Raw genomic sequence first — 14975 nt, 5'->3', positions numbered from 1 at the left:
TTATGACTTTTTTTTGTTACCAAACGCCCCTTCCCACATGTTACAGTAATATGCAGAATTTCTAATAGTCTGAATGATTATTAAAACGTGAAAAACAATAAGAGTTGCACAGCTCAGAAAAAGATGTTGACATCAATGTGGAGATGTTTTGGGGGTTTTCGTGGTTAAGGTAAGGTATTCGCCTCTCATTCAAAGGTCCCCGGTTCAAATCCAGGTAGCGACGGAAAAAAATTACTTCTCTAAAATTGTCTCCTTTCACCTTCTTTCCTTCTCTCTTGCAATATTCTGTCATCTGCTTTCCTCTCCACTTTCTTCCCCCACCCCCCTCACCTCCTTTGCCCCCTCCTCTAGGATCCTGACTATTTCTGCAGCCTTTCTACTGCTACTCCTTGGCTCCTTCACACTGCTATCTTTCAGCCACACCCCTGATCTTATGGTAGGAAAGATCTACACCTAGCCTTCTCGGACAAGGGCGAAAAATCTCGGAGGTCCCGTGTGCAAGTTGCGCACGTTAAAGATCCCTTTGCCGTTCAAAATCATTGAGTAGGCTTTGGCTGCTACCTAGGCAAAATTCATAATTTCCTACCAATTGAAAATATTTGGTGTGTGCCGCCCGCTCAAATGACATTATGCAGTTGCGAGCACTGCAAAACACTCCCCCCCCCCCCCCCCCCCCCCCCCAAAAAAGGGGGGAAAAAGGGAGATGTTTTTTGCTGATTCAGCACAGTAATGGCCACATTTCATCACCATCAGATTAGTTTTTGCAAGAGTTTTATGGCACTTGCAACACAAAAAGTTCATAAAAAGCAAAAGATTAGAAGTGTTACTATAGATCTAGACTAACAAATGCATGAAAGGAGGAGAGATCTCCAAAGGCGATAAATGTTTGGTAGGAAAGAAGGAGCAAACCACATCAGAACACCCACAAACCACCCGCCATTTTATCGCACAAAAAAATCAGTGCAATTGTACCACTAAAAAGAAGCAATGGGAGCAGATCTTATCAGAGTGCTTAGTAATCTCCTACCAATGGGAGATGGTTCAGACAGAGAGAGGATTTGTCACTGAAAACTTACTGTTGAGATAATTTTGTCTGGAAAGGACTCCAATACACCTGGTACATAATCATGGCCCTGTGGAGAGACAGTTAAGACAAACCATTAGTTTTATAGTAGGCCATTTGCCTTTTGCAGCCTTTCTTTCAATCTACAACAGTCAAACCTGCTTTAACGGAAACCTGTCCAAGATAGAAACAAAATTCCCATATGAGTCCTGAGCTATACAGTTGGTCAGGGTGGTGTGGGGGGTATGACATATCATTGCTTTTGTGGAAGCGCTTGAGTGGCACTCCAGTACAGAAACTTCCTGGGTGGCTTAAGGGGTGAAATTAATTTGACCACTACTACCTGTGACCCTTTCCTTGAATAGTTATTACATGCAGGGGAGGGATGGCAACAAACAGCCCTGTGCGGCTGGTGCCATTCAGATGTTTTTGTGAGTGTTAATGGTTAATGGTTCTAAAATATAGATCAAATCTCTATGGTACAATATTATATTTTATCTGTCATCTGATATGATTTTTGCTGTGGAATATTACAGCAACTTATGAATCAGCAAAAAAGTGTGTGAGAAGCATAACCAAAGTGGAAGAATTGAGGTCAAAAGATAGAAGAGGTAGGGGATGGATACCATTAACAAGCAGAAACTAGTACTGCATGCATCCCATGGTGATAGTAATATACAGTGGACACCATGGACACAGTTGGACAATGTGGATTTTGCAGACGACTTTGTGCTTCTGTCGCACACCCAGGAACAGACGCAAGCAAAGCCTTCAGTATTAAACAGCCTATCGGAGTCTGTTGGATTGAGGATCTACCCCGAAAAGTCAAAGGTCCTAAGGACAGATGCACAATGAAAGGAGCAGGTCACAATAGAAGGAAAGGCACTAGAAAACATTGAATCCTTCTGCTATCTTGGAAGTACAATTGACAGAGAGGGAAGAACAGGTGCTGAAATAAAGTCCCGCATTGGAAAAGCACAGGTTTGCTTTCATATCTTTGAATAGGGTGTGGAAGACCAGAGATATCTCACTTCAAACAAAGCTGAGGATTTTCAATTCAAATGTGAAGTCGGTCCTGTTGTTTGGATGTGAGACATGGAACACATCACTGACTCGCATAAAGAGGATCCATGTTTTCTTGAACGGGTGTCTAAGAAAATTACTGAGGATCAGATGGACAGACAGGGTCACCAATGTGGAAGTGTTAAGGAAAACAAGACAGATCCCAGTCAGAGATGAGGTAGGAAGAAGGCGGTGGCGATGGATTGGACATACTCTCAGAAAGTCAGGCAGCTGCATAACAAAGAAAGTTGGATTGGAACCCACAGGGTATGAGATCAAGGGGAAGACCGCGTAGAACCTGGAGAAGAATCACAGAAATCAATGTATAGAAAAGTGGGAAGACATGGAATAACATCAAGACGCTAGCCCAGGATAGAGAAAGGTGGAAGGTGATTGTCCGTGGCCTGTACCCTGGTGCAGGGTGAGAAAGGAAATGAGATAAAAATTATATTCGGAGTCGAGTGCAAGCCAAGTTACAAAACTAGATCTAGAAACTCCAGATTCTAGTCCTAATAGTGTAGGCCTGTAGTAACAAATATAATAATCATTATAATACAGCCTAGCGGTATTTTTATAGTACCCCTCCCGTTTCACATATACTTCCCATTTTGTTTTTCTCCGACGTATTTTGGGCTGATAAAGACGAATATGTTATTTAAATTCGTCGCAAATTGTTAGTTTTCAAGTTATTTACATTTAAATACCGAACTCTTTCATGTATCAATCCGTACATTTTGTCGCGTTTCGTGTCATTTTGCCGTGGTTATGCGTGGTTGCGCATGCGCATGCCGAGTACCGTTATTACGCTTGCGCATGCTGTGTGCCGCTATTACGCAGGCACATGCTGTGTACCATTATTACGCATGCGCATGTCGTGTTTCCGTACACTCCCGCCACTGATTTTGGATGAGAATTCAGTGCTTGTTGCAGAAGTTGACATAGCCACGTGTGATTCCTGCGACTCGAACTTTTACAAGACCATCGCAACATTTTACAAAAACGACGAGAGTGCTTCTATCGCTTTTCTTCGAGATCATTGTGTTCTAACGAAAGAAGTTGTGTGTCCTAAGTGCCAGCATCGGTGCACATTTGGAGGTGCAGGGCAAGATTCGTCATTCCCAAGACCAAGAAGAGGAGATACTGTGACTTCAGTGTTTCTAATTACAAGGGAACTTTTCTGTCTTCTTGTTACTTCGCTCCATGGAAACTGGTGCTTCTTGTTAATCATTTCTTAAGCCGTCACTGGGATCACAAGACTGCACAAGTGTCCGGGTCTATCACCGAATACTACAGTGGACTGGCGGTCGTTTTGTCGTGAAGTGACCGAGGAGTGGTTTTCCAAGCAGACGGCGATAGGTGGAGAGGGTGTGGAGGTGGAAGTGGACGAGACGCTCATAGTTCCCAGGAAGCACGAGAGGGGCCGTGTGCTCAGCCAGGTGTGGTTGTTTGATGGGATTGAGCGCAACTCCAAGGGACGGTTTGTTATTCCTCTTACCCTGTGGAGAATCATATTAAGGAGTGGGTGAAGCGGCCAGGAATTCGCTCCCGATACCTCAAGCAATACCTTGGGAGGTATTTGTTTGTCAAGTCCATGGGTGAAAGCACTGACAGGTCCAAAAACCTGAAATCCAAATTAGTAAAAATGCTACGCCTGAAAATTACACACGTTGAGAAACGCCGTCAGATAAACACACACAATATTATGAAATACACACATTCCTTCAAGATACGTACATGTAGTACATGTACTTTCATCAATGCATTCCTTTGACAAAAATCCATCCAATCGGGCTCTGGGTCCGCAAAACAGCAATGTGCTATTCCAGGATGTTAATTTTTCAAAGATGTATAATTAACTAACACTACAAAGTATCTTATCACAATCCCCACTGAGACACATATTTTCTTTAAAATGTCGTGTCACTGTACTGTCATAGTCCACATTTGTACTTTTTGAACTACAACTTTGGCTTCTTGCTAAATAAGAGTTCAGCAATGGTGCATGGTACTTGTGCACACATTGTTTGGGGCTGTAGGTTGGGCTGTTGCAGTTGATGGTGAAATCGGCTGGACATAGAAATCATTTGGTTATGTACGAATGTAGCAATGGACAAATTCTAGGCTGCACCAAGGAAGATAACCAAGCTGGACAATCAGGTCAAAAGTTACATGAATTATGCCCCCTGATGCAAAACCGGCGTGTGTGATGGATTCAAGGCAATTTAATTTCTAAATTTTAATGCTGTAGTCCTCAGTCTTAACTACTCTTAACAGAAATAATTTGGCTTGACATAGAAATAAACTAGTCAACAAAAGTAAAGGAACGTACTGTAAAAACAGTGATATATTTGCATGCATTCTTTCGAGGTTTTACTTTTACTAGTAAAATTAGATATTGGTGAAATGTTACTCTATGACTAATGGGCTTGTACACACCAGGGCTTGAAGTGCAAGTGACTCCTGTGCGATGAGCTGGGGACGGGGGCAAAAAGGTCCAATGTTTTCCAATTATCGATTTTGTTCTCTCGCTCTAACCGTCAAGAAAAATTATGAACGTTCAAAAATCAGTTTTCAAATGCAAGATTCATGTCTCGAGAGTGACTTGCACTCCCTCATTTGCACTGTGGATACACCATTCTGCTGTTGTAGGGCTAAGCATAAACATGCCTCCTCGACAGAAACTGTCTGATGTAAACAAAGGACGAGCCATTGCTTGGGTACAAGATGGTGTTTCACTCCGACAAGTTGCTACACGCCTCGAATGTCCGTTTCTGTCATTTTATGGCCGATTCAGCGTGCCAACACCACTGGTAGTGCCCAAGAGCGACCTAGATCAGGTCGACCAAGAACCACTAATGCAAGGGAAGACCGATTCATTCACAGACAGGCTCTGCAGTCGAGATCCGCTCCTGCAAATCGCATCCAGATTTGAGAGTGGCTGAGAGTGGCAACTTGTGTTAACATTAGTAGTCAGACAGTATGAAGACGTCTTCATGAGTTTGGACTTAATGCACGTCGACCAGCAGTCCGTCAGCGTCTCATCCCAGCAAACAAGGCTGCTCATCTTGCCTTTTGCCGACGCCATGTAAGATGGACACGTCAACAGTGGGCAAACGTTCTCTTCAGCGACGAGTCCCGGTTCTCTTTGCATTACAATGATGGTCGCATCAGGGTTTGGAGGCCACCCGGAGAGCGGCTCCTCGATGGAACAGTCAGAGAAGTGATGCCTTTTGGAGGTGGTTCCGTGATGGTATGGGGTGCTTTCAGTCTGAACCACTGAACACCTCTGTACCATGTGCAAGGAAATCTCACTGCAATACGTTACCGAGATGAGACACTCCGTCCATTAGCACTACCTACTATGCAGCAGATGGGACCACAAGCGGTGTTCCAGGATGATAACGCCGGACCTCATAGAGCGTTGCTTGTTCAAAACTTCATGCAGCTGGCTGACATTAACCTAATGGACTGGCCGGCCAGCAGTCCGGACTTGAATTCCATAGAAAACCTCTGGGATGAGCTGCAACGTCGTGTCAGAGACAGCCATCCCCCTCCAGGAGACACGCAGCAACTGTTTCAGATGCTGCAGGCAGAGTGGCAGGGGATGCCTCAGAGAGTCACCAACCTCATGAACTCGATGAGGAGCCGGTGTACTGAGTGTCAGGATGATCGTGGTGGGCATACTCATTATTGAAATCATCTGAACTGTTTTGGTTTTTTTGTAGTCAGAAGTTAAAATAACTTCGAAACCACTTGACAATTTTGGGATTTGGGATTTTAGCCCCTACCAAACTCAATTAACTTTTCAAGCAAGTTAAGATGGAATAACTTAATTTTCTTTTTTGTTACTTGCTATACACATGTTGATTAAAATGTGTACAAAATTTCATTCCATGTTGAAGTTTGCTTTCGAAGTTATACACTTTTTCTCAAATGTTCCTTAATTTTTGTTGACTAGTTTAGCTATCGCCTGCCCCTTTTGAAACCAACGAAACCCTGCTTGTTCCACTGCCCTTTACTTTATCGGTTTACATTATTTTATGCCTTTTCGTCCCTAGTTCAGCACTATTCTCAATGTCAATATTTTCAGGTGATTTTTGTTCATTGGTTCGTAATCGCAAACGTTTTGCAGATTGGGCTTTTTATTGATTTTTCATCCAAATATGCTAGGATCAGCCGTTTGTCCTCAACCGAGGAGCCCTTCTATTGCTCCGCTATGGTTCACTCTCTACTACAACAACTTCACCAAGACCTAACTGTGCAGAACATCGGCAAGCTGCTGCATAGTGCGTAATCTCTGTTGAAGAGAAAGCGCTGACACACGTAGCGACAATAGGGCCCTATTGGCTACGTGCCTTCACAAGCAGACTCTCCGCTCGCATGTCTAAACCAAATCTGCCACTCTATGAAATCTAAAAATCAGGACCTCAGGGGAAAAAATCGGGACCAACGACAAATCACCAAGGTGTCTAGCTAGCTGAATAAAAAATTTTCCAGGGGTGTCCATATATAATTATTTGCATGTATAGGCCCTCTGCACGCGCGCGTGTGTGTTTTAGTTTTAGTATTATTCTTTTAAATTCTGAAGTATCATGTCAAGGATTCCTAGTCCAAATGTCTTACCCCCCCCTTCCCCCCTCCCCGCCCCTCGAGATCCCCGTAAGCCTCAAAAGATGCTTCAACCAGTGTGCATGAACTTAAGTTGACCCCGTCAACGGACGGTCCCTGACAGTCCTGATACACGCGAAACTCGGACGCCGAAGTCAATTCACGTGATGCGAATGCACAATTGAAAGTTTTACTCACGGGTCTTGATGACGCATTCGACTAAACAGAACTTGGGAGTTGGAAAAAGCTTGTTTTGAAAGTAACAGCAGAACTATGAATAATATTGATCATTTGTACGCCGCAATTGAAACAGTTATCATGCCATCATCAGAGAATTCTGAAATTACGGGTCCGGTAGCCTTAGAACAACTAGGCTACATCGCAACTAAAGTGAGCAGGCGAGATCTAGGTCTACTGCTGAACACTTCTGTGTCTATGAAACAAACCCGTCCTTGGCCTACATCTCTAAGCTACACTACTGCCCCCAGCTTGGGCCTATTGAGAGGTCATAGGCCTCCCCGCCTACTGTGTGCCTCTCTCTCTCTTCTCTCTCTCTCTCCACGGCTACATCAGTAAAACGAAATCTGCCGCTGTCTATAGCACTATAGGCAAGCATGTAATTCTAAGATCTATCCTGGATGTCGCCGATTTTTTCCCTCACTATGGACGAAATGTCAAGTCTTTGTGTGTGTTTTCATACACAGAATAATATAGGCTCCAAGACAAAATTCAGGACCTCAAATCATGTTTGTTATATGTATATATACCTATTATTGCATCTTATCTACATTTCAGGAAAGAATGAATTTCCTTTTCTTTTTTTAAAAAAAACTAAAACACAATCTTTAGTTTGACCTTGACGTGCTTGTGCTTGTCCAAACGACCCACAAACATGAACCAAAGATGTCAAAACCAGCCACAAATTGCAAAGTACAGTTAAACCTGGGGAAATCACAGAGCGGTCTTGCCAGATCAATAACATGAGGTAGTAGTGTACTGCGACATAGATCTAATTGGGTTATATTTGTGCGTGCAACGCTCATTTTGGCCAGCAGGGCAAGCTGAGACAGACCAGCAACATTACCAAATGCAAAGAGCAAGAAACTGCGGATTGGGAGAATGACTTCCGAAATTTTTATGAAGTCGACAATTTGTCCCGAACCGAAAAAGTTGGAAATTTTTCAAAAGCCGGAATTCCGGCATAGATCTATATGCCAGAAAACTTTCAACCATGGTGACAAGAAACGTGGACCTCCTGAACCAGAAGTGCCGGCGGATGACGAATAAGGTCATTTTTTTTTGGAAGTGGCTATTCTCACCCGCCCGGAAGTTCTCGCAAGATCTACTCCTCCCCTCTTCTCTCTCTTTCTGTCTCTTTCTGAATACTGTCTATCGGTGTGGACGATCAAATTGACCAAAACAAAGTTAAAAAATGATGTTAAAACACAAAGGTAAATTAATTTGGGGTAAATTTTTACTTTCACTCCCGCACACAGATGTACTGTTTCAGGGGTCAAACTGCTGTACTGTTTGCTGCAGATCACACATAAAGCCACTAAAACTGTCGCAAATCAATTATTTTCAAGACAATTTCAAATCTAACTGTAAAATATCAAATTATGGGTGTAAAAACAGGGGGGCATGCCCCCCTGTAACCCCCCAGATTTTCTTTTACCCCAGTGGGGCAGGCCCCCCTGGAACCCCCCGATTGGTCCAAAGCATGTCTATCTCGGTTAAAAACAATCAAATATTTCAAAAACCATTAATTTGCGACGGAAATGAAGTTGATATTCGTGTTCAGCGCATCAATATTTAGTAGAAAATAGACAACTGGTAGCTGAGTGTGAGACGGGAGGGAAAGTAAAAAAATACCTAATTTGGTTGTCTACAAAGATGCTACGGCTATTATTTAACTTTTCGAATCGAGCCAAATTACGCGGGTCGCCATTTTGTTTTGCCCGGAAGTTCTCGCGCTACTCCTCTCTCTCTCTCTCCACTGCCCACAGACAAAATTGTACGCTTTTAGTAGGCTAAAGTTGTAATGGAACGTTTGTTCACGGCACAGAATTCTACAATTTTTCTGTTATCACAGTGTAGAATTCTGTGGTTTAGGGTGAACGCAAAATTTGTTGGCCTAGATCTAGGCTATAACAGTGAACGCGCACCGGGTGAGAATACTATTCTCACCCCGAGGTGGCCTTTTTTTTTTAGTTAAAGTTAAAGCTCAGTTTTAGGAATTTTTTTTGCTAATGCATGCTTCTGTAGTCATTAGGGGGGTTTCAGGGGGTCTCCCCCTGACATGCGAGTACGTAATAGCTGTGTAGTAGGGCGGGTAGGGGGGGGGTAGAAATAATATGGCATGCCGTAACATCTAAACTAACCATTTGCGACATTTTTCAACGCCAAAATCATGTTCAGTTCACGGCCCTAAAAAAACCATGAGGGTTAGGTTTAGGGTTTGGGTTAGGGTTAGGTAGGGACCAAAGCGAAATATGCCTGAGCCCTGAGGGTATGAAAAACGCACATTGGAATTAAACGCGGGAATCTTAACAATCGCCAAATAAAACCCTTTATGAGACGGGTGGGTTTCTATACATTTACCCAGCCTAACCCTAAAATCAAAATCGAAGTTCCTGGAATCCTGAAATCCCCAGAATAGATCTGAATCTGACATTGACAGGTCACAGTAGACTCTAGACACTCTACATCTAGATCTAGATCTAGATCTAGATCTAGATATAGATCTATATCTAGATCTAGAATCTAAATCTAGATCTAGTCAGTAATTCAGTAATTCTGGCAGACAAGAATAAGATTGACAAAAAAACAAGTCATCCTTGATTCTCTAATCTTTTCTCATTTATCCCACCTGGGCATTTTCAGTTTTGAATATCCTCAACAACCGAGGCCCGTAAAATGTCCATAACAACTTTGAAGCCATGATTTCCGTTTGATGAAACTGGCCACAGTCTATCAATGCATTATAATGTCAAGAAGAGGTTGTTTTCACTGGAAAGTGGAATCTGTACTTTCCCCACTAACTTCACTGGCGATGTAAAAAGTTTGACTTGGAACTCTCCACTTGCCGATCACTCTATAACTTCCTGTTAAAATCATAAAGTGGATCGACAGGCCTAATACCGAAAGAAAACAACTGTATAATTAATAATTACAATACAAGTTTATATATAGTCATTAAAATCAAAATTTAGCTTGATGCAATTCACACTCGTATGGTCAACAAAATAGTACACGACACGAGAGCTAGCAGCTGTGACGTCATTCACGTAAATAAACAGGGGATGCATGTCAGGGGCGGCCATGTCAGAGAGGTACAGTCGAACCTGCCCTGACGGCCACCTCTATAAGACGACCACCTGTACAAACGGCCATTTTCCATTTCCCCCTTTGCGTTTTTTCTATATAATTTAACTGTGTAAAACGGGCACCTGTCCAACGCGGCCGCGGCCACCTTATTTCAACACATAACCCCTATCACACTAAGCAATAACACCCGTCTAAGACGGCCACCTTAGTGACTCCATTTCGTTTAGTCATAAATTGTGCTTTGGCCCCTGGCGTTGTGGGCAAGCCGTCATAGTTCAATCCCCTGTCGTTGTTGTTAGGTAGTCCCTTGGAGTAACTATTATTAGGAGAGGCCGCGAGTCGCGTAACGTGAAGCCGCTTCAGACGACTGTCGGCCATGTTTGTGAGATCAGCTCAGTTCTCTCAGTTGTAAACTTACTGTCAATCGAATGGCAGTTTGCGTAGCGTTCGGGTCCGGTGGGCCTCTCATTCAAAGGTCCCGGGTTCGAATCCGAGTAGTGACGGAAAAATGTTATTCTCTAAAATTCTACTTTCTCTTTCGTCTGCTATCGTCTCCACTTTCTGCCCCTACCTCCTCAGGGCTTCGCACTCTTTCTGCAGCCTTTCTACTGCTACTCCTTGGCTCCTTCTTACTTCTGTCTTTCAGCCACACCCCTGATCTTCTGGTAGGAAAGATCTACCCCTAGCCTTCTCGGACAAGGGCGAAAAAATCTCGGAGGCTCGACAGAGGTCGCGTATGCAAGTTGCGCAAATTAAAGGTCCTTTAGTGGTCTAAAATCGATAAGAGTAGGCTTCGGTCGCCACCCGCGCAAAATTCAAAATTTCCTACCAACTTAAAATGTTTAATGTGTACCTCGCACTCATATGACTTATGCAGTCGCGAGTGCCGTAAAACACTTATAAGGCCTACGAAAAATGTTTTTAAAAATATCAGTCTCTAGCAATGGCACTGAACTTGATGACGAAGTGCCTTCTGATTTAGCCGTAAATGCATCTCACAGTAAAAACAGAACGAAAAAAGATTGCACGTTTGTGTCTAGATCTAGTCTGGCATACTTGTCAATTTACTCTGAGAATACTGTTGCTTAAATGGCTGGTTTTGTGTTGTTAAGGTTTACAAAGCATTTGAAAATGTGAAACCTTCATCGGTGCCTTAGTTGACTCCAGTGTGTCAAATGTAACTTCCTTGCTGTTTTTGAAGTCTCGTCGGAGGTTTGACAGTGCCTTCAAAGAATGTCATTGAAGTGTGTTTGATGTGTGAATAACATTTTCGATGTCATGTGTCGTCTGTCTGTGCAGGGGGTGTGACATTGTCAAAAGAGAAATGTCACAAATTAGTGCAATCTGTCTTGAAATTCTTCTTATTATAAGCCTATCATTTCAAATTTTCTATTAATTTTTCAATACACTTAACAGTATTTTGTAAAATTTAGATAAAGTGTCTGGGTGTTTTAAAGGTGCCCTTCCCTCCTCGTTTTATTTGGGGGGGGGGGCTGTTTTATTCTTTTTTTTTCCAGGGTGGGGGGGGGTTAATTTCCACCATCATACTTCACTCTTATCTGCCTTGCCCTCTCCTTCCTCTTTCTTCGCCCATCTCATCACACCCTCACTACCATCTTTTGTGTAATCATTTTCAATTTTGTTTTATATATATATATAATATATATATATATATATTGTTGTATGTTTAAGTCAAGGAGTCTACGTTTTAGTAAAAATAATGTCAGTAATGACATTATTTTGCACTGATGAAGTTCTATGACCGAAAAGTCTGCAAATTTTGTTATCCCGTTTATATTTTTGTTTTGATCCTTATTATCCCAATTTCTCCTCTAAAACAAGTTTAAAAAATTATCTTACCGTCACAATGTGTATACATAGTACATGTATTACTAAATGTTCGACTGAGTGAGCTGGTAATTTGATGCAAGTAAGATTTCTTAACTTCCTTATTGTATTACAACTGTGCATGGGTGCTTATAATGCTGTAATTAACATTGACAAAGAAATTTCGAGAGAAAATGGAGTCCGAGCAGCTTGTTTTGAAAGGAGATTACGCACCTTACGCTGCATTGTTTTGAACTTACAAAGATGGCGGCAGGCCCGATAAGCTCCGCCCTTTCGGCTTCAACTTGGTTGGAACTGTTGGGCGGGCGACGCAACGTTAGGGCCTCTCCGTATATTATAGTTACTCCAAGGGTAGTCCCTCCAACCGATCATGTTGCGTAGGCCCCTCCTACTGTTGACCAATAGCTACCAATTTTCAGCTGCTGGTGAAGTAAGCGTGTGATCCCTCATAACCCATAAGCCCCGCCCAGAACTTAATTACAAATCGTAAGCGAGATGAGTGGTCACTGTTTACCCAGTCTGTAACAAAGTAACAAAGGACGTCAATGGTCGTCAACATGAACTTGTGACAGAAACGTCGCTCGTTCTCCGAGTGGTGGCGACACAGGAGTTTGTTTTTACTTCGCACTCGGTCTTCCTTGTCTGATACATTTCGTTTTATTGTCACCCTTTTGCGAAATCAGCAACAAAACAAAAATTACAAACAAAATACAAACCACCACCACCACCAACAACAAAAACAACAATGCGGCTACTTTCGATTGGGACCTCTGATAGGAATAATTTGTTTTCTTCTTCTTGATCAGTCCTGCCTAAGACGGCCACCTGTCTTATACGGCCACTTTTCTCCTTGACAATGGGTGGCCGTCTTACACAGGTTTGACTGTATAGCCAAAGAGTTTACAGTAGGCCTAAGCTCCTTGCAGGGCCGTCGAGGTGCTTTTCCCTTTCGTCAACCCGCAGCCACCTCCCGAATCGTCAGCCACCCCCCAACCTTTGACACGGGTCAAACTTCCATCTATTTATAGTTTATAGGTAGTTACCGGAACATTATAGGTGAAGTGATGTGCCGTGATAGTCGCGATATATTATTTATTTGAGATTGTTTTGGTCTCTCTTTACTCATCACCACGAGAATTTCTTGAAGTTTTTCCCTGGACTCTGCCTTTACTAAAATCTCGAATCTAGATCTAGACCTAGAGTTGTAATCTAGTGGCAGGTTGCAGATTTCTGTTGTTATCCAGTACATTCAAGAGATTAAATAAATTGGACTAGACTCTAGTAGTAGACTCTTCTACTTCTACTTCTAAACCTTCGAGATTAGGCCTACAAAGGCCAAGCCTAGGCTTGTAATGATTCGTTTTGTTAAAAGTGTTGTTTAACACAAAGTCTATGAAGTTAGCAAACCTAACACAATGTTTTCTGACGAAATGAAGCTTAAATTGACTTTTATATTGCCAATAAGAGATCAAGTTTAATCACCTAATCTTTTAAGTAAGGAAGTGGCTATCCTCACCCGGGGTGAGAATAAAAACCCTACGATTGACCTCTCACCCCGAGTGAGACTTGCCAGCGTTGGCTATTCTCACCCAGTGTGAAACAAGACCTGTTTTTCCTAATTTCGAAATGCTTTCTATCGGTGTGGATGATCAAATTGACAAAAGCAAAGAAAAAATGACGTTTTAGCACAAAAGTAAGCTAATTTGATCGTCTACAAAGATGCTATGGCTCTTTCACTTTTCGAATCGACCGAACTACGCGGGTCGCCATTTTTTTTGCCCGAAAGTTCTCGCAAGATCAACTCCTCCCCCTTCTCTCTCTCTCTCTCTCTCTCTCTCTCTCTCTCTCTCTCTCTCTCTCTCTCTCTCTCTCTCTCTCTCTCTCTCTCTCTCTCTCTCTCTCTCTCTCTCTCTCTCTCGGCAATTTATTAAATCTGCAACCTGCAATTAGATTACAACTAGATCTAGATTCGAGACTTTAGTAAAGGCAGAGTCCAGGGAAAAACATCAATTAAATTCGTGTGGTGCAGATGAGTAAAGAGAGACCAAAACAATCTCTCTATTGCGACTACCATTGCACATCACTTCGCCTAATACATGTTCCGGTAGATTTAACTACCTATAAATAGATGGAAGTTTTACCCGTGTCAAAGATTGGGGGTGGCTGACGATTCGGGAGGTGGCTGCGGGTTGACGAAAGGGAAACGCGCGCCGTCGAGAGCCTGGTCGGGCCTAGGGACAGCAATCACCTTCGGGCCCCTCCTCCCCCCTGCCCCACCGTCCTTGGGTATAGCCAAGACCGAAGATGTCCGTCTTGGGGTATTGCCAAGGAGATTAAAAGTTAGATAAGTTCTAAACTCATTGGGTATTGCCTATAATAGCCAAGACCTACAGTCATTGTTGTGGGCCTACTAACTTCTTACGCCGTCACGCTGCGCGTTACTCGCAGCGCCTATTATAAGGTCTTCATAGAGTGTGAAGCGTTGAACTTACAGTGAGCCCTTAGTTCAATTTTCTAAGAGCTTTAAAAAAAATATTGTTTGCTGCTGTTGCGTTGTAACATATTATGACGTATGCCTACGTGCATATAATATACAATACCACGTTCAACTTCTGGCTGGTTTTGGAAAACATTATTGCACTTAAACGTGGGCTAAAAATGAACGATAGACATAGAAATATTATTATGAATAAACGTTTGTTTGTTTTTCCCATGTGGAGGTTGGGGAAGGGATACAAAGTGAGTGAATGAGTTTGTAAATAAAATCACTTTAATACCTACAAAATGGAATGCCTTTTCATCATACGTTGGCTACACTCTCCTTCTTCTGAAGCAGGAAGAGGATTGTTTTCGTCAAATTTTGACGTCGTTTTCCCATATCTTATCTTTGTGGATGACAATGACAATCTTTATTTATCTCGCAGGGAGAAATTTGTCTTGGTCGTTAGCAATGGCAGCAGACGTTTAGATGCACTCACGCATACGCTTAAAACAAGACATGACATTAGTAAATACATGACATTAGTAAATACATGACAACCCACTCCGTAAAATATTCTCTCTCTCT

General features: G+C 42.6%; 1 protein-coding gene across 1 annotated transcript in view; it reads right to left on the bottom strand.

Annotated features, from left to right (window-relative positions):
• Positions 1-9775, bottom strand: part of LOC101857737 (phosphatidylserine lipase ABHD16A) — a 42319-nt gene extending 32544 nt beyond the window's left edge. Inside the window, exons 1-2 of the mRNA XM_005103807.3 lie at positions 9603-9775; positions 1077-1133 (exon numbers count right to left, since the gene is read on the bottom strand). Of these exons, the coding sequence (XP_005103864.1) occupies positions 1077-1133; positions 9603-9674 (129 nt within the window). The 5' untranslated portion in view covers positions 9675-9775. The remainder of the gene's footprint in view (positions 1-1076; positions 1134-9602) is intronic.
• Between the last annotated feature and the right edge of the window lie 5200 nt (positions 9776-14975).

The sequence above is a fragment of the Aplysia californica genome, unplaced genomic scaffold, assembly GCF_000002075.1.
Source record: "Aplysia californica isolate F4 #8 unplaced genomic scaffold, AplCal3.0 scaffold00390, whole genome shotgun sequence".
Taxonomy (NCBI): Eukaryota; Metazoa; Mollusca; class Gastropoda; order Aplysiida; family Aplysiidae; genus Aplysia; species Aplysia californica.
Note: the sequence above shows the minus strand (reverse complement) of the source record. Positions and strands in the feature narration are given on the sequence as shown.